Below are 23655 nucleotides of genomic sequence, written 5' to 3' on the forward strand. Positions count from 1 at the left end.
TCTGTGCCTTTTTTTGGGGTGCCTTTTTTTTGGGGAAAGCCTCCACTGTCCACCCTGCTGAGAGCCCTAAAAAGCAGGGCCCTGCTCGCTTCCCACGGGAGGTCGGGGAGAGCGCAGCCCACGGATTTCTGTGGGGTGGGAGGCGAGGCGTGGAGCCGCTCGGGTTTTGCTCAGGGACGGGAGGAAATGGCAATTAGCTGCCCGAGCGTGCAGGCGGGGCGGGAGGGAGGCCAACAGCACACGAGGAGGTGATTAGGGTCTCCCCTCTGCTCGTAGGGCCCCAGGAGTGCAGGTTGAGAGTTTGTGCCGGAAAAAAAAGGGCCATGGGGGCAGGCACCGTGCCCGCAGGAGCCCCCGGAGGTTTTATTTTGGCTCTGCCCCCCCCAGATTTCCCACGTCCAGGTGGTGAGGAGCAGTTTCCATGCGGGCTGACCCTCATCCCGCAGCCATCCTCCAAAAATCGCTCTCCAGCACCTCCCACCTGGCACCCAGCCCGGCTGTGGGGCGCAGGGGTAAGGGACAGGGGGGGACACACGGCCTCTTTACCCCCTTTCCTATGGGGTTGGCGTGGAGAGGAGGGGCCGCGCGGTGCCCGCTGGCAGCGTGCCGGCACCAGGTGCTGTACGGCTTGGCAAACACGGCCCAGCCACGGGAGGAGCTGCAGGAGCCACCCAGGACACCAAGGCTCCGTGTGGGGCCTCTTTGGGGTTACCCAGCCCCAAAAAGAGCTCCTGCTGGGTGACCACAGGCTGTAGGGGGACGCACGGTGTGACACGGGACACGGTGAGCGTGGCATGGCACAAGGTGGCACCGTGCCACGCACCCACACCACCAGGACACCCCAAGGGGCTCAGCACCCCTCCGGCGAACCCCCAATCCCCCAAAACCCCACCCCAAGCCCACGGTGGGGCCACCCCCATCCCCAAACCCCCCTCTCCGCCGCCCCTAAGGCCACGTCCCCCCGCTGGGCGCACGCTTTGGGAGACTTTGCCCCTCTCCGCGCCACGCCGGGCGCGCTGCCCAGATACGGCAACCTCGAGGAGGGGGGGGTGCCACGAAGCGGGGACGGTCCCGGGGCCTCTCAATTGGGGTTTTTAGAGGGGGGCAGAGCCCCGGCGTCGCTCCCAACCCCACACAAACCCGGCCCGGTACCGGCGGGGCTGCGCGCAGCCGGCAGAGGGCGGCGCGGGGCGGCTCGGCACGGCCCACGGCGGGGCTGCGCGCAGCGACCTGCGCCGGGCGGCTCGCCCCGAGCCGAAAGGAGCCGAGAGGAGCCGCGCCGAGCCGCAGGCGAGTGAAAAAGGGGCAAGGTCGGGTTGTCCCGCATGTGGGGAGCGTGTAGGGGTGAGGATTTTTTGGGGGGGTGGGGGCCCGGCCGGCAGCGGGAGGGCTGGGGGTTGCGCCCGTGGGTAGGGTGGTGAGGGAGGAGGAGGGGGCTGGGAGCTGTTTGGAGGAGGGAGGGGAGGGTTTGGGGGGATGTGGGGCGCCCCATAGAGGGGGTGGGGGGTGGGGGGAGCTGGAGAAGAGCCATGGGGAGAGGGGAGAATTTGGGGGGGGTTGTGGTGCAGGTGGGGGTTCGGGGAGGCGAGGGCTGAAAGGGGGGAGGGATGCGTGGGGGTGGTGTAGGCGCTGGTGCCCGGCTTTGGGGACAGTTTGGGGGGCAGTTTTGGGGGCTGGGGGACCTGGGTAGGGGCAAGAAGGGGTGAGGTGACTGCAGCAGGCAGGGCTCCAGCTGGGGGGGGTTTGGTGCAGCCCCCCACGGCTGCAAGCTTGGGGTCACGGCTGTGCTGGGAGGAGCCCGGAGCTATCAGGGGCCCCAGCGGAGCCGTGCAACCTTGTGGGGGGCTGCGGGGGGCTGTGGGGGGCTGTGGGGTCGGGGCTGTGCAGGGCTGGGGGCAGGAGGGACCCGCCGTGCAGCCGGGATTGGGGTCTGGGCTCTGTCTGGCGGCACGCACACGGCCTTGACATCGCGGGGCTCGATTTGGGAAATGGGGGGGGGGACACACGCTGTGAGAGGGCTCTGGTGGTGCCAAGAAAAATCCTCCGGGGAGACAAAGAGGCTGCCCAAAATGGATGAGGAGCGCAGATTCCCCCCAGAGGCTGGGAAATTATTAATAACAGCGCTGCCGGGGTTTGTGCTACTTGTGCTGCCGCCGTGGGCTCCTGCTGCTTCTCCCCTCTCCGGCTGGGTAGGATCTGGCCGTGCTCCCCGTGCTCAGCCCCTACCCGGACCCCGTCCCCCTTTTTGGTCCCCCCGGGACGTGGCCTTGGCCGGGCCGGAGGTGCCCGGAGGGCTGCGGGGCGGAGAGCTGCCCCCCGCTGCCGTGATCTCTATCTTGGCTTTGGGGTTTGTGTTGCAACCCGAGGGGAAAAAAAAAAAAAAAAAAAAGCAAAGCAACAAGGAAAATGAAACCCGACAAACCCGACGCAACCCTTTCGGTTCCTGCAAGCCAGGGCTTTGTGGCGTCAGGCTTTTTCTTTCCCCCCCCTTTTTTTTTTTTTTTTTTTCCCAACCAACATCCACGTGAACCTTTCCCTGCTTTCCCCGCCAGGAATGCCGGAGCCGGGAGGTTTTTTGGGCAAAAGCTGGCAGCGAATTCGGGCCGAGAGCAGCCAGGTGTGCTCGGCGGGGCTGCCCGTGGCAGCGTGCACGGCCGGCACCCGGGGGGCTGGGGATTTCCAACCCCCCCCCGGGGCTCGGCACGGCGTCGTGACGGGGCTTGCTGGGGAGCTGGGGGGGGGATGAGAGGTTGTGGGGCTCTGCTGGGGGGTCCCCAGGGGTCCTGGTGCTTTGGGATGTTTCCTGGATGGGTTGAACCAGCTGGGGGGCAGCAGGAGGAGGGTTTTGGGGTCTTAAAGGCTGATGCTTGGAGGATGAGGCTGTCCCAAATCGTGCTGGGACTGGGAGTCTCTCCCCTCTTCCTGCTGCCGAGCCCATGCAAATCCCCGCCGGGGCTGGCTGCACGCAAACCACTCTGGGAAAGGCCGAGGGAAAAAGCTCAGGGCTCCGAGTGTGCGGGCTTTGGACCCGGGGTTAAAAAGGCCGTGGGCTCCGCTCTGACCCCAAAACCGAAGCTTCCTCGGAGGGCAACCCAAGCAAACAAGATGAGGTCGGGTTAAGCCGGGACCGACAAAAACGCTGCTGTCATCTGGTTTTGCTGGCCGTTCGGGAAGAGGAGAAGAAAAAAACAGTTTATCTTTGGGATAAATAAAACGGGAGAGGGCCGGGCTTGCGGTCAGAAGCCTTGAACTGGGGCGAGGCCGGCTTGGTCGGGCTCCAGCTGCCCCCGCAGCCTCTGATGTGCCCCAAAAGCCCGCGGGCCGGGAGCCCCCTCGCCGTGCCGGGCACCTCCGTGGGAACGGCGCCGTGGGCAGCACGCGGCTCTGAAACCTGAGAAGAAAGTGGAAGGCAAAGCAGCTCTGAGCAAACCCCCGCGCAAATTCACTGCCCCGCATTGTACGAGCCCAGCCAGACGAAACAAAGCGTCCACGGGGATGAAAACGGCCCCGAATTCACCCAAAAACCCGAGCGAGGCTACGCCGGCAGCAGCGGGCTCTGCAGCGTCCCTTTAAATTTAAGGCTGGGGCTTTGGGTTGTTTTCTTTCATTTTATTTTTTTTTTTTTAATTGTTCCTGGGAGTCGAACTCTGAAACGATCCCGCTCGTTGTGCCGTGGCAGCAACGCGCCTCGGCCGCAGAGCCTTGTAAGGCTGAGCTGCAGCTCGCAGCCAGCCAGCCCCTTGCGACGAGCTGCGGCGTGTGAGCGAGGCGCCGCACGCCCCCTCGCTGGGAACCTCTGCTGTGGCGTGTAGGGCTGTCCGTCCGTCCGTCTGTCTGTCCGTCCATCCGTGCCGTCCCGGCCTGCCACAGCGAGGAAAAAAAAAAAAAAAAAAAAAAAAAAAAAAGGCACAGAAAAAAAACTGTTGATTTTTGGTGGCGACGTTCCCCGCGCTGCGTCCGCCTCTTCCTCCCAGCGCTTCCCCGGGGTGGTGCGGGGCGATGCTGAGGGTGCCGGAGGTGGGATTGGGGCTCCTGCGGCTGCTTTTCCCCCTCGTTCCCTGCAGAGCATCCCTGCAGCATCCCCCGGGCCCCGTGCCGAGGCTCCACACCCCGCATCCCCGTCCCGTACAGGGCAGGGCTGGCAGCAGGGGGAAGTCAGCGCCCGGCCGCGGCGTCCCGGCGGTGTCTCGGCTCCCTTCAGGTTTTGTTTCACTTCTCTGTCCCCTCGGCTCCTGCGGTGTCTCCGTGCAGATGCCGTGGGGATGTGGGGTGACGTGCTGGCTGGGGGCTCGCCGAGTTCGCTCTCCTTCCCCTCTGCAGCGCCCGAATCCCTAATTTGGGGGAAGGAGCACCAGCTCGCGAGCCACCGGCACCCAAACGCATCACAGAGCCCGTTTTCCCGCAGGACTTTTGGCAAGTTGGCATTTTGCTTGCTGCTGTTGACAAAACCCCAGCCGGTTGGGAAATTTCTGTCCTGCGGCTCCCCTCCGGCCCCGGGACGCAGCCGCTGGGGCTGGCGTTTGGGGACGGTGCCGGGAGGAGCTGGTGCTGGACCCCGCGGCTGCTTTCCAGCCTGCAAGTTGGGAAAAAGCCGAATTAAAGTTGCCTGGCAACCCTCATCCCAGCTGCCCTCGCCGGGCGCCGCGGGATCTCGCAGGATTTCGCAGCCTCTCTCCAACCGGGGACGCGCTCGCGGCTCCTCGCTTCTGCCGGGCTCCCCTCGCCCGTCCCCATTCCCACAGCTGCAGGGCTCTGAGGCGTTTGCTGCCCCGCAGAGCGCGGATTTGGGATGTTGGGGGAGCTCCCTGCCTCGTGCTGCTCCTCGGGCAGACCCCAAAGCTCCCCACGTGCCCGTGTTGCTGCTCGATGTGGGCATTTTAAGGAGCCGAGGACCGGGCCGGCTCGTCTGGGTGTGCTGCGCAGAGCGGAGGCTGCCCCAGCCACGCTCCAGTTGTGACCCAGTAAACCCAGTCCGACCTGACCGGGGCTGGCTGCCGGTGACACCCTGCTCTTCCTCCAGCACCGCCCGGCAGCTGGGGGCGTTTTTGGGGTCCCCCTGCCCGCGTTGTCCCCATGCCAGGCACGGGGAGCGCAGCTGATGCCCGACATCCAGCACCGGAGCATCCGAAGGGTGCCGGGTGGTTTTCCCCTCAAATCCCAGGTTTTGGCAGAGCCGCCGCCGCCTCCTCTCTCCCTTTTGTCTCCCTCCCATGGAGAAATCTCTCCGTGGCGTTCCTCCTTCTGCCTCTTCCCCTTTTCTGACGGGAAAGCTGCGTGCGTCCCGTGGCCCTGAGCTCTCTGCCCCTGGCACGGAGCCTGAGCTTGGGATTTGCTTTTTGGGGAGCAGCGGGGCTGGAGGAGCCTGGCGCGGTGATCCAAGAAGCACCAGGGATGCTCTCAGCTCTCTCCTCCTCCTTCCCCCATCCTCAGGTGTTAAAAAAAAAAAAAAACCTCGCACACTAAAACAAATAAAAAAAAAAGAACATCTGGAAACAGCCCTTCCCTGGGAGTAAAACATTAACCAGCCCTCGGAGCGCAGCGATTCGTTTCCTTCGGGACAAAGTTAAGAGCGGAGCGGGGCCGAAGGAGCCTTTGCACATGGGCGCAGCCGCTGGGCTGGAACAGCCGCGTGCGCCCCGGCCCTGCCTCGAGCCCTGGCGGCGCTGGCGCGGGGTAAAGTCCACGGGCGCTGCGTGAGCGGGGGCAGGACGCCGGGGAGGGGGCACCCAGCAAAGGTCAGGGCTCGTTTGGGGGCAGGAGACGCGGTCTGGTCTGTATGGCCGTGCTGCTTTTGGTCGCGGTGTAGGGCTGAAGCCCCCCAGCCAGCTCTGGGGTGACACCGAGGGGTCGGGGCCACCCCCAGAAGGATTTGGGACCGGGACCGTGCTCCTCCCGGGCCCTTCTGGTTCCTGCCTTGTTTTGTTTTGCCCTCCCCTCTGTCTGAAGCCCGGCCGGCGAGGTATTTGCTTTAGGGAAACCGTCTGCAGCCGAGCGTGTTTGAACAGCTTTGCTAGAGGGCCAGGTATTTTTGGTGTGTGTAGAAGGAAACCCTAAGCAAACAGATTAGTGCCGGCTGCTTTGCGGGGAGGTCTCCCCGTCGGAGACACCCCACGGGCTCTGTCCTCCTCGGCACCCCCGAGGCCCCCAGGCAGCTGCGGGGTGCCAGGGGTCCCTTTTAGGAAACGGGGTGCCCCTTTCTCCGGGCTCGCTTCCCAGCCAGGAGGACGGAGGTGCTGCACCTTGATGGCTGTTTTAGGGGATCCCCAGCCCCGCGCTCCCTCCCCACGTCTCCCCATCCTCCTGCCCGGCCCCACTCCAGCCCGCTTGCAGTTTTGTTTCCCCAGGGACGTGCCGCCCGCCTCGCTATCTCCCCGCTCTGGTTTCACACCTCCTGCCCGGGGCCGGCTGAGGTGGGGTTTGGGGGGAGCGGCAGCCTTTTTGGCCGGGTTTTTTTTTTTTTTTTTTTGCTTTTTGCTTCCTGGCCGGGAGCGGAGGCAGATGCTGAGCTTCAAGGCAGCTTTTGATGAAAGGGAAGCTGAAATGTAGTGGAAAAACACTGGGGGGGAAAACAACCTCCTCGTTTGGAAAGACCTGGTGGAGGAGCCAAATGGCTCCGGATCACTTCTCCCCTGCCCTGCGCTGCACGTGCCTGGAGCATCCTTCCCCGGCCCTTTGTCCTGAGCAGTTTCAGGCCAAATTTCCGTGTTTTTGGGGTTTGCTTTCCTTCCTGCCAGCTCCTCTCTCCTGTGGGGACCCCGGGGCTCGTGGATCTGGGGAAGGGGCAGAGCCCTTTGGCGTTTGGGGCGCACCAGCTGCCTGGGGACAGCTCGGGGACGGTCCCCACGTGGTGGCTGCCGGCCAGGTGCTGCTGGGGGCTTTTGGGGCACTTCTGCTCCTGCACCTGCTGCGGAGAGACGTGCGGTCTCGTGACGCGCTTGCCTCCCCGACCACGGGACCGTGGCATCCTCCGCCACTCCCCCTCACTGCGCCTTCACCCCCTGTGCACACCTCTGGGGCTGAAAGTCCCCAAATCCCCATGGCTGGCAGCACCCCCGACCCCCTCTCTGTGTTTCAGGAGGGTCCCGGGGAGCCCGTCCCCAGCAGTGGCTCTGCCGGGCCCCCCCAGCCCGGGGGCCAGCCTCGCCGGGGGCCGGGGAAGATGCTCGGGGGCACGCTGAGGGTCCTGGCTGCCCTCCTGGTGGCCGCGGTCATGGGCTACCCGTCCCGGCGCTCCGCCACCGACCTGGATGCCACCCCCAGGACGACGGTCACTTTTGAGGGTAAGGGGGGCGCAGTTTGGGTGCCGGGAGGGAAAACGGGAAGGAAGCTCAGCCCGCTTTCGAGTGCTTTGCGGCGAGAAACCGCTTCGAGACTTTCCCCCGTGAAGCCGGATCCCAAAATCCGGGGTGGTGGCCGTGTGCCCCCCGCCCCCAGCGCCCCCATTTTCTCTCGCAGAGCTCTCCGGGGTGCGGCGGTTCAGCGGGCACAGCCTGAACTACACCACGCTGCTGCTGGAGGACGAGCGGGGCATCCTCTACGTGGGGGCCCGCGGGGCCATCTTCGCCCTCAACGCCAGCAACGTGGCCGACGGCTCGCACCGCACGGTGAGCACGGCCCCGTGGCCCCGTCCCCTCGTCCCCGAGCGGCCTCCAAACGGGGAGAGAGGCTTTTTGGAGCCTCCCCCGTGCCACAGGGGGGGTTGTGAGGTGGTGTCTGCTTTTCCCCGTGCAGATCCATTGGGAAGCGTCCCCGGAGAAGCAGCTGGACTGCCTGCAGAAGGGCAGAAACAACAAGGTAGGGCCAGCACCGGGCGGCGAGGGGGGGACACGGTGGCGGTGTCACCGGCTGGTGACCGGGGTCCTCCTCCTCCTCTCCGCAGACCGAGTGCTTCAACCACGTGCGGTTCCTGCAGAGGCTCAACAGCACGCACCTCTACACCTGCGGCACCTACGCCTTCCACCCGCTCTGCGCTGCCATCGTGAGTCCTCCCGACCCCGTTCCCGGCCCTTTTTGGGGCGCGGGGACCCCGTGTCCGGGCGCGTGGCTTTGGGGTGGCAGCGCCGCGGCGTGGTCAATGTCACGCAGACGCCGCCAGTCCCCACCCCGGCGCTGGGGCTGGACTCTGATCCCGCAGCGGGGTGGTGCTGGGGACATGTGGGGACACGGGGGGGGACAAAAGAGTGGGATGTGCTGGTGTTTGGGGTCTCAGAGCCGTGCTGTGCATCCCTGGGGGTGTCCCTCCCGCAGCCTGGGGGGGACGGAGGGGCCACGGTGCACGTCCCCGCGTCCCCAGCTGCCCGTGGCACTGCGAGGCTGTTCCCACGGCCCTGCTGCCCGTCTGGTTTGTCCCCAGCCGCTGACGGAGCCGCCACGCCGCTTGGCCCCGTCATTATTGGAAGCGCTTTGAACTGCAAAACCCCAAAGAAAATAACTCCTGCGGTGACACAGCGACGTCGCCGCGGCCCCGGGGGGACCCAGCCCGGCTGGGCAGCGGCCACTTGGCCAGGCTGAGGCTTGCTGGGGTGCAGAAACCCCACAGGCGCTCGTGTGGGGTTTTTTTTGGGGGGGGAGGCTCGTCCCGCTGACGCTGCCCCCGGTCCCGCAGGACGCCGACAGGTTCACGCTGCCCGCCCGCTTGGAGGAAGGCAAGGAGAAGTGCCCCTACGACCCCTCCCGCGGCTACACCGGCCTCATCGTGGGTAAGCGGCCCCGTAGCCACACGGGACACTCCTCCACGTGGACGTGGGGGGACTTTTGGGGTTGTCCCTGCTGTGAGGTGGTGGCCGTGCTGACGGGTGCCTGCCCCAACGCAGATGGTGGCTTGTACACGGCCACGCGCTACGAATTTCGGAGCCTTCCCGACATCCGCAGGAACCTGCACCAGCGGCCGCTGAAGATGGAGGAGTCCCCGCTGCACTGGCTGAACGGTAGGGCTGTCCCCGTCCCTGTCCCTGTCCCTGTCCCTGTCCCCTCGGACTGGTGGCACTGGTGCTTGCCCCGAGCGCTTTGCTGCAAGGGGAAACCGAGGCAGGGAGGGACCCTGGAGAGCCCCCGGGTGCCACCTTCCCACCCTGCGCCCCCCAGACGCTGACTTTGTGGCCTCTGTGCTGGTCCGGGAGAGCAAGGACAGCCCCGTGGGGGACGATGACAAAATCTACTACTTCTTCACGGAGCGGGCGGGCGAGGAGACCACCTCCTTCTTCGACAAGAGCCAGGTGGCCCGCGTGGCCCGGGTGGCCCGCGTCTGCAAGGTGAGGGTGGCCCTGGGGAGCGGGGCGCCGCTCCTCCAGCTGCAGGGCCTCCGAGTTTAACCCCCCCCCGGGGGGGGGGAAACTGAGGCACGGGCAGGGCAGAATAACAGCCTGCAACATCCCCCGCGTGCCCTTCAGAGCGACGTGGGGGGGAAGAAGATCCTGCAGCGCAAGTGGACGTCCTTCATGAAGGCCCGCCTGGTGTGCTACATCCCCTACTACGAGGTGCTGCGCAGCGTCTGCAGCCTGGACGGGGGCGGCTGGGCCAGCACCGTCTTCTACGCCGCCTTCACCCTCTCGGCGCAGTGGTGAGCGGGGCCGGGTGGGCACGAGGATGGGAAAAAAAAAAAAAAAAAAGGAAAGCCCGGGTTGACTTGAGCTGTGCGCCCAGGAGGGCGATGGAGGCGTCGGCCGTGTGCCGCTACAACATCTCCGAGGTGCAGCGCGCCTTCGAGGGCCCCTACATGGAGTACCAGGACTCCTCTCGCAAGTGGTCCCGCTACGACGGCGCCGTGCCCGAGCCCCGGCCCGGCTCTGTGAGTGCTGGAGGAGTTTTTGGGTTTTTTTTGGGGTGGTGCAAGCGGGTGAGCCACCCGCTGATGGTTCTCTGTGTCCCCCTATGTTCCCCGGGCAGTGCATCACGGACGGCTCCCGCAGGAAGGGCTTCAACTCGTCGCAGGACCTGCCCAACAGCGTGCTGGACTTCGTCAAGCTGCACCCGCTGATGTTCGAGGAGGTGCAGCCGGCGGGCGGCGAGCCGCTGCTGGTCAAGAGGAGCGTGGCCTACAGCCGCCTGGCCGTGGACCGCGTGCGGGCCCTCGACGGGCGCCCCTACGACGTGCTCTTTATGGGGACGGGTGAGTGCGGGACGTGGGATGGGTCCCCGAGGAGTGCCGGGGATGGGGTTGGTGTCCCCTGAGCGCCCGGCTCCGCAGGGGACGGCTGGCTGCACAAGGCCGTGGTGCTGGACTCCGGCGTGCACATCATCGAGGAGGTGCAGCTGTTCGGGGAGCCGCAGCCCGTGGAGACCCTGGTGGTCTCCCGCAAGCAGGTGAGGGGGTGGAAACGGGGTTGAGGGGCTTGCAGGGGTGCCCCCTGCGTGGGGCGACGCTGCGAGCTTGGCCCTTTTCACCCCAGAGGAGCCTGTACGTGGGGGCAGCCAGCGGGGTCCTGCAGGTGCCCCTGGCCTCCTGCGCCAGGTACACCTCCTGCTACGACTGCATCCTCGCCCGGGACCCCTACTGCGCCTGGGACGGCCGGGCTTGCCGTGACACGGCCAACAGGGACAGGTAGGGACAGCCCTGGGGGTGCCCATCGCCCCGATAATTTCGGGGCTGTGCAGGCTGCAGGGTGCTGACCCCACTTGTCCCGCAGCACGGGGCTGGTGCAGGACGTGCAGGGCGGCAACGCGGGATGCCGGAGCGGCTCCGGGCGCAGTGAGTCCACGCACATAGGGGTGGGGGCTTCACGGGGTGCCGGGTGGCTCGGGGAGGGGATCCACGACACCGTAACAACGCGGCGTGCGCCCCCGTAGGCTCCCTGCCGTGGAAGAACCGGACGGTGCTGCGTGGGGACGACGTGCTGCTGCCCTGCGACCAGCGCTCCAACCTGGCGCGGGCCGTGTGGCTGCTGAACGGCAGCGAGGTGCCGGGCGCGGGGCAGGAGCGGCTGCGCGTGGGGGTGGACGGGCTGCTGGTGACCGACACGCTGCCGGAGCACGGCGGCGAGTACCGCTGCTACGGCGAGGAGCGAGGGCTGCGGACGCTGCTGGCCGCCTACAGCCTCAGCGTGCTGCCCGAGCTGCCCCGCGCCGCCGCCACCGCCGCCACCGCCGAGCCGCACGCCGCCTCCCGGCTGGCCGGCGACGCCAAGGTGGCTTACGTCTCCACCATCGTGGTGCTGGTGGTGCTGTGCGCCGTGCTGGCCATCGTCCTGCTCTACGTGTCCTGCCTGGAGAAGCGCAAGGGCAAGTACGTCCTGGGCGAGCCGCGGGCCGCCAACGCCGAGCTGCAGACGGTCTCGGCCAGCTGCCTCCGCAAGGGCCGCAAGGAGGAGGAGGAGGAGGAGGAGGATGAAGAGCGGCTCGCTTACCCCGACGGCTGCCTGCGCATCATCCCCGGCGAGGCGCCCACGGCCGCCACCTCGCCGGTCAAGGAGCTGCCGGCGGTGGTGCCGCCGCCGCCGCTGCTACCGCCGCCGCCGCCGCTGCTGCTGCCCTCGGAGCTGAGCAACGGGGTGGGCGCCCTGCCCAGCGTCCTGCGCAAGATGAACGGCAACAGCTACATGCTGCTGCAGCAGGACGAGCCCCTGGCCTCGCCGCTCTGCAGCGCGTCCTTCACCGAGGAGCTCAGCAAGATCCTGGAGAAGAGGAAACACACGACGCTGGTGGAGAAGCTGGACGAGAGCTCCGTGTAGGGGCCGGGGAGGGGGGGAAGTCCCCTCCGGCCCCCTTCTCCCACCCCCCCCCCCCTTGCCAGCAGTGTTATGAGACTCAGGTGGAAACTACCTCCGGGACCGCCAGCGTTGGGCCGGGCCCAGCCTCGTCGGTTCCTTCGGCTTTTCGTTCACTTTTAAAGACTTGGGATGTCCGAAAACTAGAAAAAAAAAAAAAAAACGGAAAAGGAGAGGAAAAAAAAAAAAAAAAAAAAAAAGCCCAGAGAAGAATCTATTTAAATTTGAAACCTTTATTTAAGTACAAAAAACCCACTGACGGCGGTCACAAGCTGGAGGCAGGAGCTGGCGCCTGGCTGAAGGTGGACACGGGGCCGGGAGGGGAGGGAGCCTTTCTGTCCGTCCGTCCGTCTGTCTGTCCAGGCCGGAGACCCCGTCCCAGACGTGAGGACGCCCCCTCGGGCAGCCCTGGCCCCGGGTGCCCGGCAGCCAGGTGGGTGCTGAGCGGGAATTGGGGGGCGCAGGGGGGGGCTGTGGGGCCGCCAGCCCCTGCCCGCTGCCACGCCTGCTCCCCCCAGGGCTCACTCTCCTGGCAGGACGCTCAGCGAGGAAGAGGAGGAGGAGGAGGAAGAGGAGAGCTACCCCGTGCCCACCCCGAGGAGGGATCAGTAGCGCCGGGTGAGTTGTGGGATGGGTGCCGTGGGGAGGTGGCCCTACAGCTGGGGGGTTAACCCTGATGGCACTCTGCTCCCTCCCCGCAGGGCGCTGCTGGCGGCACAGAGGGGACGTGGTGGCGGGCAGCAGGACGCTGGCAGTGAGGTTGTCCTGTCCCCAAGGGTTGTCCCTGTCCTCGCCCTGCAGTGTGGGAAGGGACCAGCACCGCTCCTGTGTCCTCGCACAGCCCGGAGACGGCACATTTCAGCCCTCCCCCGTGGCACGATGGATGTTTGGGGGGTGTCGGGCACTGCCCTGTCCCCCGTGGCACAAAGATGTCCCCTTGGCAGTCCCTTGTGCACCAAGGAGGATCCCTGCACCAGGGCCTGCCTCCTGTAGGGCCACTTCATGGCACTACCAGGGGCAGCCACCAGCCTTGAATCCCCAAATCCCGCCCCAACTCTCTCCGTGTCCCTGTGACAGGGAGGAGGTGACACTGGAGGACAAACCTGGGCTGGGGAATTCCTTTTCCATACCCCCAAACGTTGCCCAGAGATCAGCCCCCTCCTGCCTCTTCCCTCTGAAGAGTTGGGGGGGGGGGGCAAAATCCACCCCGTACGCCCCTAAGGGGGCATCACCCTCCCTGCCTGCTCCCCCCTGGCACGGCCCCGGGGCAATAAACGTGATGGTCAGTCTGGAGGTGTCTCTGTGGGGACAGGGGCCGAGGTTTTTGGTGTTGTTTTTTTTTTTTATTGGGGGGGTGCCAGGCGGGGACCCCGCAGGAGGAGGGCGGGGGGCTTGTTGGTGAGGGGGTGCCACTGGCCCTGGATGCTGGGGTTGTCGGTGTGGAAGGGCTTGCGGATGCGCACCACGTCCAGGCCGGACTGGTTGGCCAGTTTGGTGGCCAGCTGGGCGATCTCCTCGCTGCTCTTGTTGGCGATCAGCTCCTCCCGCACCGTCCCGTTCACTGCGGCATAGAGGGGGTGAGGCGGGGGGGTCCCCAGTGCCCCCCCCTTGTGTGTCCCCTCCTTCTGTACCCCCTCCCTCTGGTGCCTGCCCCCATTTCCCTCTTCTCCTGGTGCCCCCCCAGTCCCCCCTCTCCCTCCCAGTTCCCCCGCCCCTCCCAGTGCCCCCCCTCCCCATACCCTTCTCCTTCCAGTGTCCCACCAGTTCCCTCCCCTCCCAGTCCCCTCCCAGTTCCCCATCTCCTCCCAGTACCCCCCCAGTTCCCTCCCCTCCCAGTCCCCCCTCTCCCCTCACCCTTCTCCTTCCAGTGCCTCCCAGTCCCTCCTCTCCCTCCCAGTGCCCCATACCCAGTATCCCCCCTCCAGTGTCCCCTCTCCTCCCAGTCCCCCCCCTCCCTCCCAGTGCCCTTCCAGTCCCCTCTCTCCTCCCAGTACCCCCACCAGTTCCCCCTCCCTTCCCAGTCCCCCTCCCCTCCCAGTATCCCCCCTCCCCATACCCTTCTCCTCCCAGTGCCCCCCCAGGCCCCCCTCTCCTCCCAGTGCCCCCCTCCCAGTATCCCCCCTCCAGTCTCCCTCTCCTCCCAGTTGCCCCTCTCCCTCCCAGTACCCCCCCTCCCAGTACTCCCCATCCAGTCTCCCCCTCCTCCCAGTTCCCTCCCAGTACCCCATACCCAGTATCCCCCCTCCCCGTCCCCCCCCTCCAACCTCCTCCTCCTCCCAGCTCCCCTCCCAGTCCCCCCTCCCCTCCCAGTCCCTCCCAGTCCCTCCCAGTCCCTCCCAGTGCTCCCAGTCCCCCCACTCACAGTACTCTGCCCGCAGCACTGGGGCCGCCCCCCCCTCGTTCCGCACGTACAGCACCACCTCAGGGTGCCCGCGGGCGAACTCCGCCGCCCGCTCCTCCACGAACTGCCTGCGGGACGGCCCGAAACCCCAAAAAAACAACACCCTCAGCGCTCAAACACCACCACCAACCCCAAGCAAACCCCAAATAAACCCCAAACAAACCCCAAACGCCTCGATTATCCCCGCTCTACCTGGCCCCGCGGGCGTCGGGCGCGACGGGGCTGAAGAGGAGCTGCAGGCGCTGCAGCTGCCTCACGTAGCGCCCCAGCCCGCAGCACAGGGCGGCCCCCAAAAACCTGCTGGGAGCCCCCCGGGCCGTCATGGCGGCTCCTGCTGCCCCGGAAGAGGAGGAGGAGGAGAAACAGAGGAGGAGGAGGAGGAGGAGGAGGAACGAGGGAGGCGGGCCGCGAAATGGCGGCGCCCGCCGGGCTCCACGCGAGGGGCGCGGCGTGAGGGGGGGAAGCCGAGGGGGGGGAGATGGCGGCGGGGCCGCTGCGCCCCTGCAGAGCCGCCGCCGGGTTCTCGGCAATTTGGAGCCGCGGGGGGGTGATGATGATGATGGTGGGCATGGAGAAGGCTGTGGGGAGGATGAGGCAGCGCCGCTTCAAGAGGGCCGTGCTGCCCGAGCCCGCTGCCTCTGTCCCCGCCGTGTCGGTCACCGAGATCCGCAGGTATCTCCGTGAGCAGGGGCTGCCCTTCCACGATGGCCACAGCTGCCTGCACGCCCCCAGCCTCTTCGCCCCCGGCCCCGCCGCGCCGCCCTTCACGCTCTTCATCGACAAGACGACCGGCGGCTTCCTCTGCACCGCCACGCTGGCCGAGGGCACCTGGCAGGACCTGCAGGCCGCCGTGGAGCTGCGCCACCGTGGGCTGCCTCCTCCCAGCCCTCGGGAGGATGAGGAGGAGGAGGAAGAAGACGAAGGCAGGAGGGCGAGGGAGGCCGCCCGGCGCATCTGGGAGCGGGCGCTGCCGCTCGGGGAGCTGCTGGACGAAGAGGAGAGCCGGGCCACCAAGGCGGCGTTCGGCATCGCCCAGCTGGCCGACGCCACCCTGAAGCGTTTCGGGGTGCGCTACCTGCGCGCCGCCAGGGCGCTCGTCTTCCCTTGGTTCGCCCCCCGCGACGGCGCCCTGCGGGGGCTGAAGCTGGTGGGCGCCGCGGAGGAGACGTTCCCCCGCTTCGACGCCTACCACAACCTCTTCGGGTTGCCTTTAATCGGGCGCCGCGACACCGAGGTGGTGCTGACGGGGCGCGAGCTCGACGCCCTGGCCCTGCACCAAGCCACCGGGGTGCCCAGCCTGGCCCTGCCGCGGGGGGCTACCTGCTTGCCCCCGGCGCTGCTGCCCTACCTGGAGCAGTTCAAGCGCGTCACGCTGTGGCTGGGCGACGACCTGCGCTCCTGGGAGGCCGCCAAGCTCTTCGCCCGCAAGCTGAGCGTCAAGCGCTGCTCCCTGGTGCGCCCCGGGGACCTCCAGCCCCGGCCCTTGGAGGCGTTGAACCGGGGGCTGAACCTCACCAAGATCCTGCGCGCCGCCCTGCCCGCCGGCCACAAGTCCATCGTCTCCTTCAGGCAGCTGCGCGAGGAGGTTTTCGGGGAGCTGGCCAACAGCGAGCAGGTGGCCGGCGTCAAGTGGGCGCGCTTCCCCGAGCTCAACAAGCTCCTCAAGGGGCACCGCAAAGGCGAGCTCACCGTCTTCACAGGTGAGGGGCGCGCAGGGCGCAGCCAGCCCCCAAATCCCAGCTGGGAGATGCACGAGGCGCTAGGGTGATGCGCGAGCACCCAGGCGTGGGGTGCTGCCTGTTCCTGGTGGAAACACCAGTCTTGGGTTGCTCTTGGCTGTACCCGGGTGTTTTTTCCTTCAAATACCTTCCCGAGCAATCAGCACGGGTTGCGTCTTCTCCCCCAGCTCATTTCTCCCTTTCCCCCAGGCCCGACGGGCAGCGGGAAGACGACGTTCATCAGCGAGTACGCGCTGGACCTGTGCACGCAGGGGGTGTGCACGCTGTGGGGCAGCTTCGAGATCAACAACATCCGCCTGGCCAAGATCATGCTGACCCAGTTTGCGGCGCGGCGCCTGGAGGACCAGTTGGAGCTGTACGACGAGTGGGCCGACCGCTTCGAGGAGCTGCCGCTCTACTTCATGACCTTCCACGGCCAGCAGAACATCAAGTACGGCCCCGTCCCTTTGTTCTCCCCGAAATCTCGCTCTCTGTGTGCCGGCGGGGTGAGGGGACACGTGGGGCAGGGCGTGCTGTGGCTCTCAGGGCTGCGTGGCAGCGTCCCTGCTGTCACCAGCGCTGTTCTGGCTTTCTTCTGCATCTCGCCGTGCCTGGCTCGGTGTCCGTGTCCCCAATAATTTTGGTGTCCCCCATGCAGGACGGTTCTCGACACCATGAAGCACGCTGTTTACATGTACGACATCACCCACGTGGTCGTGGACAACTTGCAGTTCATGATGGGGCACGAGCAGCTCTCAGCAGACAGGTAACACTTCTCTGGGAGTTATAACACCAAACGGGTGTCCCGTTGAGGTCCTATCCAACACGACAGCCCCGTTTTGGGGTGGTGGCTGCAATTGGGAGCGTGGGGCTGCCCCCGACGTGCCCTCGCTGTCCCTCCCCGCAGGCTCGCAGCCCAGGATTTCATCATCGGTGCCTTCCGCAAGTTCGCCACGGACAACACGTGCCACATCACGCTGATCATCCACCCCCGCAAGGAGGACGACGAGAAGGAGCTGCAGACCGCCTCCATCTTCGGCTCCGCCAAGGTGCCTCCTCCCGGCCGCTTTGGGGCTGTTCCCACAGCTCACCGGGACGGGGTCGGGTATCGGGGGCGCCCCTTTCCCCACGCGGCACCCCCTGGAGATGTTTTTTTTTTCTCCCCGCAGGCCAGCCAGGAGGCCGACAACGTCCTCATCCTGCAGGACCGCAAGCTGACGACGGGCCCCGGGAAGCGGTACCTGCAGGTGGCCAAGAACCGCTTCGACGGGGACGTGGGCGTCTTCCCCCTGGAGTTCAGCAAGGCCTCGCTCACCTTCTCCTCCAGCAAGAGCAAGGCCAAGCTGAAGAAGGTGAAGGAGGAGAAGGCGCCTTCGGCCAAGAAGGATCCGGACAGAGGTTCCAGCACCGGGGGCTCCAGCAAGCCCTGAGCGCGGCGATTCCCTTCCCTGGCCATGGAGCACCGCGGTTTTGGGGTGCACCGGGAGTAGTAGGGCCATGTGCCCGTGTTCTGTCCTCCTGTGTGAAGCAGCCCCGTTGTCCTGCGGGGTGTGAGGGGAGCAGGAGAGAAGGCACCTGGAATTTGGGGGCTCTGGACGCGGGGCAGGTCCTTAAATTGCTGCGAAAGCGGGGCCAAATGCCCGGGGGGGTCACGGTCCAGGTTTGCCTCCTGCTGCGTGCCGCAGGGCTCCTGCAGCTCTGCGGGGTCCGGCCCCTGCTTGGGGTCACCCCAAACCCCCCGTTCTTGTGGGGCATCACCAGCATCACACCCTCAGGGAGCAGCCCCCGGGGGACCTGGGGGCGTTTTATGGCAAAATACTGTGACGTGGCCCGGCCCCGCTGCGGCGGGGAGCCCGCGGTGGGCTCCGGGTCCGACCCTTGGGGTTTTATTAAAGCAGAAACGTTGAGTGCTGTGCCTGTGCCCTGTCCTCTGCTACCTGGGACCGGGGAGGGGGGTGTCCCTATGCTGTAACCCATCCCAAATCCCCCACATCCAGGCCGTGGAGCCCCGTTTCTCCCCGCGGGTGCGGGTTGGGCACGTGCCCTGCATTTAGGGTCTGGGGTCTGTGTTCCCGTGCTATGTGAGGACGGTGCTATGGGGCCACGCTGCCCCACATACTCCATCCCCATGCGCCTCCCACACCCCACAGCACCCCCAACCTCAAGGAACCGACCCCACAACGGGCAAAAGCAGCTGCACCCCATTAGGGATAGAGCCCCGGGGGGTGACCCTATCCCCCCTAAACACCCCCCTAACCCCACAAGCGACCCCAGGACCACCTCCCCCGGCGGGGGGCAGCCTCCCAACCCCTTTCCCTTTTCGGCTCCGGTGCCGGTCGCTGCCGGGCGCCCCGGCCGTAGGGCTCCCCCCTGCCGCCTCCCGCTCCGCTCCGCTGCGGGGCCGGGGGCCGGGGGCGGCGGGGGCGGGCGGGGCCTGGCGGGGCCCGGGCCGGCGGGGAGCGGCGGCGGAGCCAGGGGTGAGCGGGGCAGGGACCGGGGGAGCCCCCCGGAGGGGGACCCCAAAGCTCGGCGGTGGGCGAGGAGGGGATGGGATGAAAGGGAAGGGGTCGGGGAACGGGGCGCTGGCGGATCGAGGGGGTCCGGGAGCCGGCTGGGGCTGCGGGAGCCCCCCCGCTGCGCACCGGGTGCTCGCACCGGGATATGGGGCGCATGGGGGGCGCGGCGCCGGCCCCCTTTTTTCCCTCGTTACCCCACAGAGGGAAAGAGGGAGGGGGGAAGAAGGAGAAGATGGAGGCGCCGCCGCCCGCCCCCGGCACGGCTCCCCCCCGCCGGCCGCCTCCCCAAAGCCGGTCCCGGGGGGGGGGGGTTCCGGGGGTCCCGGTGCGCCCTGACCCCATCCCTTGCCCCCCTTTTCCCCCTCCTCCGGCTCTTTCCCGTTGCAGGAGCCGAGCCGGGAGCCGGGCACACCGCCCGGATGGGCCTCGGCTGGCGAGGTGAGCACCGGGGGGGTCCCCAAAACACCGGGGGGGGGCACCCCGAGGGGACCCCCGGTGCCCGGGGGCAGCGCCCCGACCCCACAGCGCGCTCCCGTTCCCATGGGGCTGGGACCCCCGCTACCTATAGGCTAAGGGGGGCACCCCCCCAGCCCAGCCCATCCTTATTTTTTAGTTTTTGGGGTGGGGGGCGCACAGGGTGGTTCAGGGGGGGGGTCCCCCGATGGTGGGACCCGGGGGGGCGGCCCCGGGGGCGGCCCGGAGGGGACCGGGGCGGTGCCAGCCCGGCGGGCGGAGCGAGGCGGCCCGAGCGCATCATGGGGCGCCCCGGCCCAGGTGGGTGTAGGGCCGGATCTGGGGGGGGTCCCCGGTTATCCCCCTCCCCCCGTTATCCCCCGTAGCCCCCCGGTAGCCCCGGAGCTCGGGGGGATCCTTTAGGGGCCGCCCGTCGGGGCGCCGGGGGGCGCGGGGTGGTGGTGGGGGTATGGGGGGGGTAATGGGGGTGTGGGGTTGTGGTTATGGGGCTGGGGGGGCTGGGGGCTGTGGGGAGGTGGGTGGGGGGTGTGGGGCACGTAGGGGTGTGGAGGGGGTGAGTGGGGCAGGGTTTGGGGGTGCTGGGGGGGTGTTGGAGCTGTAGGGTGGAGTGTTGTGGGGTGGGGGTGCTTTGGGGATGGATGTTTGGGGTGCTGGGTGCTATGGGGGTGTTTGGGGCAGGGAGCTGGGGCATGGCAGCGTGGCGATGCTGGGGGGCAGGGTTTGGGGCAGGGTTTGGGGCAGCAGCACAGCCCCCCCCATACCCTGTGCGCCCCCCCCCAGTTAATCCCAGCTTTATTCCGCTTCGCTCGGTGCCACCCCTCGCTCCTGCCCCGCGGCACCCCATTATCAGGGATGTTTGGGGTGGGTGCAGACGGGTTTTTCCCTGATGCCCAGTGTCCCCACACCGCCCTTCTCCTCCCCACAGGCTGCCCGCGCCCCCCAGCCCGCCGGGGGCCCCCCCGCCATGGCCATCGTGCAGACTCTGCCCGTCTCCATCGAGGCCGCCCCTGAGGGGGCCGCCCAGCTCCGCGCTGCCGCCCGCTCCCCCAAATCCTCTCGGGGCGCCATGGGCAGCGTGGGCAGCCTCATCGCCGGCCGGCCCTGCCACGACCGCTCCTGCCAGCCCCCCGCCACCAGCTCCTTCCTCCTGCACGACGGGCTGCTGCGGGCCAGCCCCCCGGACCCTTTGCTCCACGCGCTGCCCCCCAAAAAACCCTGCTCTGCCGCTCCCGGCGTCGCCCACGCCTACGCCAACGAAGGTTTCCACGGGGAGTGGTTGGAGGCAGCCTCTCCGGTCAGCCCCTGCAGCGATTCGGATGAGGCCCGGGATGAACGAGCCCCCGGTGGCAGCATTCGGGGGCCGCCCCCCAAGCTTGTCCCCGTGTCCGGGAAGCTGGAGGAGGTAGGGTGGGAGAGGTGCTGGGGTCTCTGCTCAGCACCCGGTGCTGTGCTGGGGGTGGGGGCCTCGGGGAGGTGTGTGGGTAGGGGCTGTGTGGTCACGTTGTCCCTGTCCCTGGGGGTGGAGGTGGTCTCTGCGCTCCTGATGTCCCCTACATCGTGCCAGGGGTGGCACTGTGAATGTGGGAGCCTTCCCGACCCCATCTGGGGGCAGAGAGCGTTTGGTGCTTGTCCCCTTCAGCACGTGGAAGTTTTTGGGTTGGGGACACCTCCAAGCGTTGCATGGGGACAGGATCAGAGGGTTACCAGAGGGTTACGAGGTGCGGGGCCACCCTCTGGAGGCTGCCAGCTCCCGGAGCCGCGCTCTCCCCTCTTTCCCTCCCCAGAACGTGGAGAAGACCCTGATCCGCCCCATGGCCTTCAAACCGGTGGTACCCAAAATCAGGACTGCTCCGGGGCCGGCCAGCTTGGGGGTGCGCCCGGCGGCCCCGGCGCTTTCGGAGAGCCAGGTGAGCCTCACCCACCTGCTGGGGGCCGCCGGGGCTGAGAAACCCGGCTCGCTGAGCTGCCGCGCCAGCAGCCACTCGGGCACGCTCTCGGACTCGGGGCGCAACTCCCTGTCCAGCCTGCCCACCTACAGCACGGGCTGCAGCCAGCACGCCGAGGCGGGCGCCCTGCCGGCCACCCCACACGGCCACCCCGAGCCCCCGGGTGGCTACCGCCCGCCCGCCGGCCCCTCCAACTCGGACAGCGGCCGCTCGTCCTCCAGCAAGAGCACGGGCTCGCTGAGCGGCCGGGGGAGACCCTCCTCCGAAAGTGGCTCCTGTGGGCGCTCACCCCTGCCCGGAGAGGAGGCCCTGCTGGTGCGGGAGCTGGAGGACAAGCTGCGGGAGAGGGAGGCCGAGCTGCAGCAGCTGCGGGATAGCCTGGACGAGAACGAGGTGGCCATCTGCCAGGTGGGTGCCTGCAGGGGGCTAAACGGGCTTGGAAATTGGGGTGGGGGGCTCCTCGGTGGGTGCTGGTGGTGGTGGGGTGCGCATGGGGGTGCTGTTGGGGCAGGGCTTAGGAATGGGCTGGGAATTAGGTGGGGTGGAATTAGGAATATAATAGGAATATAATTAGGAATATAATAGGAATATAATTAGGAATATAATAGGAATTAGGTGGGGTGGGCTCCACGGGTTGAGGGAGCCCCTTGGAGACTCCGCATGCGCATTTTGGGGTCTGGCACGGGGGCGGCAGCACTCCGTCCCGCTCTGGGAAGCGCAAACCTCCAGGACCCCCCTCCAGCCGTGAGGACGTGGGGGTGGCGGTATTTGGGATCCCATCCTGGGGTTGCTGTGCCGCTTATCCAGCACGTTCCCGTGCCCAGGTGTACGAGGAGAAGCAGCGGCGCTGCGAGCAGGAGCTGGAGGGTTTGCGGCAGCGCTGCGCGGCCCAGGTGCGGCAGGCGGCGCAGCAGGCGCAGCGCGGGCAGCAGGTCCTGCAGCTCCAGGTGCTGCAGCTGCAGCAGGAGAAGAAGCAGCTGCAGGAGGACTTTGCCCAGCTGCTGCAGGAGCGCGAGCTGCTGGAGCGGCGCTGCGCCTCCTTCCAGAGGGAGCACACCGAGCTGGGACCCCGGCTGGAGGAGACCAAGTGGGAGGTGAGCCACGGCACGGTGACCCCCCTGCACCGCGGGGCGACCGCGGTGTCCCCGTCCCCGAGAGGCCGGGATGGGGACATGGCACCTGAGCTGTCGCCGCCCCGCAGGTGTGCCAGAAGTCGGGGGAGATCTCCCTGCTGAAGCAGCAGCTGAAGGAGTCGCAGGCGGAGCTGGCGCAGCGGGGCACGGAGCTGCTGGTGCTGCGGGCGCAGCTGCGGGAGGCGCGGGCCGAGCTGCAGGCGGGCGAGCAGACGGCGCGGGGGCTGCAGGAGGCCGCCCGGCTCAAGGCGCTGGAGCTGGAGGTGTGCGCCAACGAACTGCAGCGCCGCAAGAGCGAGGCCGACCTCTTCCGTGCCAAAGCGGGACGCCTGGAGCAGGAGGTGGCGGGGCTGCGGGAAGCCGCCCGAGGACGCTGCCCCTGCCCCGAGCCCGGCGAGGGCTGCCCGGAGCCCGGCGAGGAGGCGCGGGGCACGGCGGGGCTGCGGAGGCAGCTGGAGAGGCTGCGGGCGGAGGTGGCCCTGGAGAGGCGGCGCGGGCAGGAGCAGCGGGACGCCTTCGAGCAGGAGAGGAGCACGTGGCAGGGCGAGAAGGAGCGGGTGATCCGCTACCAGAAGCAGCTGCAGTACAACTACATCCAGATGTACCGCCGCAACCGGCGCCTCGAGCAGCGCCTCCAGCACCTCCGGCTGCAGGGCGAGGACCCCCCGGCTTCCTCCGAGCCCTGCGAGCCCCCCGGGATGGACCCGGCCTTCGAGGAGATCACGGCCACCGAGATCTGAGACGCTGCCTGCGCCCCGGCCCCCTGCTCGGACAGCGGGGGGGCTCCAGCTCCTTGGATTTTGGGGGGTCCCCGCTCCGCCCCCCGCTACGCAGAGACCGCCGGTGCCGGGAGGGGGCAGAGGGGACCTCGGGAGCTGCCCCCTCCCTGGTGTTGAGGCATTGGGGTGAGGTTGTGGTGGCCCCCCCGCTGTGGCAGGGGGGTGCCCCGGAGCTGTGGGGTCTTGGGGTGCTGCGTCACGGCCCCGGGGCCTCTTGGGGCTGGTTTCCTGCTGATCCTCTTAGCGCCCGGGGATTAGCAGCGCTGCCTTCAGCCGGGGTCACCTTGGGCACGGGGAGGGTGGCTCGTCCCCTCCCTCCCGTCCCTCCCAGCACTGTCACCCAGCCGCTGTCCCCTGGGGGAGCGCTGCCCTGTCCCTGCCTTCCTTCCACCCGCCCGCCCCCTGCGTGTTTGTCAGGGGATTGGTTTCTGTGCCATTTTAAAGAACTCTATTTTTATAGGACCTACCAAAAAAAAAACAAACAAAACACAAACCAGCGCCCGCTCCGTGCTCACGCCCTGCCTGGCTGCGGACCCCTCACCCCCGCCACCGGGCGCATCGCCCTCAGTGCCTTCCCCGTGCCCTTGCCCCCAGCATCCCTGTGTGTCTCCCCCCCCAAAAAAAAACACCTAAAATCCCAGCCCGTGCCCCTGTGATGCCCGGCCTGCTCGGCCCGGGGGAGAGGGGCTCGGTGCGGGGCAGCCAGCGCCGGCCACCAGTGGGGGACACCTCGGGGACACCGGGGTTTTGGGGGTCAGGCTCTGTGCCCGCGGGGTCAAACCAAAGGAAAAGCCTGGCCGTGCCCAGCTCTGGCTTGCTCGCCCCCGAGTTGTTTTTGGGGGAGGTGGTGGGGGGGGAGAGAGTTGGAATTGTATTTTTGTACTTTTATTTCGGTTGTGTCCCATTTCCAGAGCCCGGCTCGCCCTTGTACCACCTGGAAACGCCGATTAAAAGCAAGCCCCCGGCTGTGTTTTTTTTTCAGGGCA

At 67.4% G+C, this 23655-nt stretch overlaps 4 protein-coding genes across 10 annotated transcripts; 3 read left to right on the forward strand and 1 right to left on the reverse strand.

Moving 5' to 3' along the window:
- Window positions 1-1115: 1115 nt before the first annotated feature.
- SEMA4G (semaphorin 4G) lies at window positions 1116-12990 on the forward strand. 7 transcript variants are annotated; one of them, XR_014317950.1, is made up of 17 exons: window positions 1116-1290; window positions 7076-7280; window positions 7456-7604; window positions 7732-7794; window positions 7880-7978; window positions 8606-8699; window positions 8814-8927; window positions 9085-9251; window positions 9390-9559; window positions 9643-9787; window positions 9886-10108; window positions 10187-10302; window positions 10389-10540; window positions 10626-10687; window positions 10786-12135; window positions 12221-12320; window positions 12404-12990. XR_014317950.1 is itself a non-coding variant. In XM_082765191.1 (15 exons), the coding sequence occupies exons 2-15, from the start codon at window positions 7160-7162 to the stop codon at window positions 11664-11666; spliced, it is 2556 nt and encodes an 851-aa protein (XP_082621317.1). In that variant the 5' UTR covers window positions 1116-1310; window positions 7076-7159; the 3' UTR covers window positions 11667-12990. The 7 variants fall into 7 exon arrangements, 2 of the variants coding, with proteins under 2 accessions (XP_082621317.1, XP_082621318.1); XR_014317952.1 differs by having other exon boundaries at window positions 12239-12320; XR_014317948.1 differs by having other exon boundaries at window positions 10786-12320.
- A 2-nt stretch (window positions 12991-12992) lies between these two features.
- MRPL43 (mitochondrial ribosomal protein L43) lies at window positions 12993-14456 on the reverse strand. The gene is made up of 3 exons (XM_082765194.1): window positions 14296-14456; window positions 14065-14171; window positions 12993-13263 (listed from the first exon to the last, which is right to left on the reverse strand). The coding sequence occupies exons 1-3, from the start codon at window positions 14424-14426 to the stop codon at window positions 13046-13048; spliced, it is 456 nt and encodes a 151-aa protein (XP_082621320.1). The 5' UTR covers window positions 14427-14456; the 3' UTR covers window positions 12993-13045.
- Window positions 14457-14566: 110 nt separating this feature from the next.
- On the forward strand, window positions 14567-17385 carry TWNK (twinkle mtDNA helicase). The gene is made up of 5 exons (XM_082765193.1): window positions 14567-15803; window positions 16032-16272; window positions 16480-16587; window positions 16729-16870; window positions 16991-17385. The coding sequence occupies exons 1-5, from the start codon at window positions 14582-14584 to the stop codon at window positions 17249-17251; spliced, it is 1974 nt and encodes a 657-aa protein (XP_082621319.1). The 5' UTR covers window positions 14567-14581; the 3' UTR covers window positions 17252-17385.
- Window positions 17386-18272: 887 nt separating this feature from the next.
- On the forward strand, window positions 18273-23629 carry LZTS2 (leucine zipper tumor suppressor 2). Its single transcript, XM_082765268.1, has 6 exons — window positions 18273-18298; window positions 18725-18775; window positions 19737-20213; window positions 20596-21165; window positions 21582-21851; window positions 21959-23629. Exons 3-6 carry the CDS (start codon window positions 19776-19778, stop codon window positions 22628-22630), a joined length of 1950 nt encoding a protein of 649 aa, XP_082621394.1. The 5' UTR covers window positions 18273-18298; window positions 18725-18775; window positions 19737-19775; the 3' UTR covers window positions 22631-23629.
- Window positions 23630-23655: the final 26 nt, after the last annotated feature.

Source organism: Aythya marila (genome assembly GCF_965140915.1).
Source record: "Aythya marila genome assembly, chromosome: 7".
Taxonomy (NCBI): Eukaryota; Metazoa; Chordata; class Aves; order Anseriformes; family Anatidae; genus Aythya; species Aythya marila.

Bases quoted from the DNA above. Each gene is read 5' to 3' on its own strand.
- SEMA4G (XM_082765191.1), top strand. From the start codon at position 7,160: ATGCTCGGGGGCACGCTGAGGGTCCTGGCTGCCCTCCTGGTGGCCGCG. The intron at 8,700-8,813 runs GTAAGCGGCCCC...GCCCCAACGCAG, and splicing joins CTACACCGGCCTCATCGTGG to ATGGTGGCTTGTACACGGCC. The intron at 9,252-9,389 runs GTGAGGGTGGCC...CGTGCCCTTCAG, and splicing joins GGGTGGCCCGCGTCTGCAAG to AGCGACGTGGGGGGGAAGAA.
- TWNK (XM_082765193.1), top strand. From the start codon at position 14,582: ATGGCGGCGGGGCCGCTGCGCCCCTGCAGAGCCGCCGCCGGGTTCTCG. The intron at 15,804-16,031 runs GTGAGGGGCGCG...CCTTTCCCCCAG, and splicing joins CGAGCTCACCGTCTTCACAG to GCCCGACGGGCAGCGGGAAG. The intron at 16,273-16,479 runs GTACGGCCCCGT...TCCCCCATGCAG, and splicing joins CACGGCCAGCAGAACATCAA to GACGGTTCTCGACACCATGA.
- MRPL43 (XM_082765194.1), bottom strand. From the start codon at position 14,426: ATGACGGCCCGGGGGGCTCCCAGCAGGTTTTTGGGGGCCGCCCTGTGC. The intron at 14,172-14,295 runs GTAGAGCGGGGA...GCCGTCCCGCAG, and splicing joins CCCGACGCCCGCGGGGCCAG to GCAGTTCGTGGAGGAGCGGG. The intron at 13,264-14,064 runs GTGAGTGGGGGG...TCTATGCCGCAG, and splicing joins AGTGCTGCGGGCAGAGTACT to TGAACGGGACGGTGCGGGAG.
- LZTS2 (XM_082765268.1), top strand. From the start codon at position 19,776: ATGGCCATCGTGCAGACTCTGCCCGTCTCCATCGAGGCCGCCCCTGAG. The intron at 20,214-20,595 runs GTAGGGTGGGAG...TTCCCTCCCCAG, and splicing joins TGTCCGGGAAGCTGGAGGAG to AACGTGGAGAAGACCCTGAT. The intron at 21,852-21,958 runs GTGAGCCACGGC...GCCGCCCCGCAG, and splicing joins TGGAGGAGACCAAGTGGGAG to GTGTGCCAGAAGTCGGGGGA.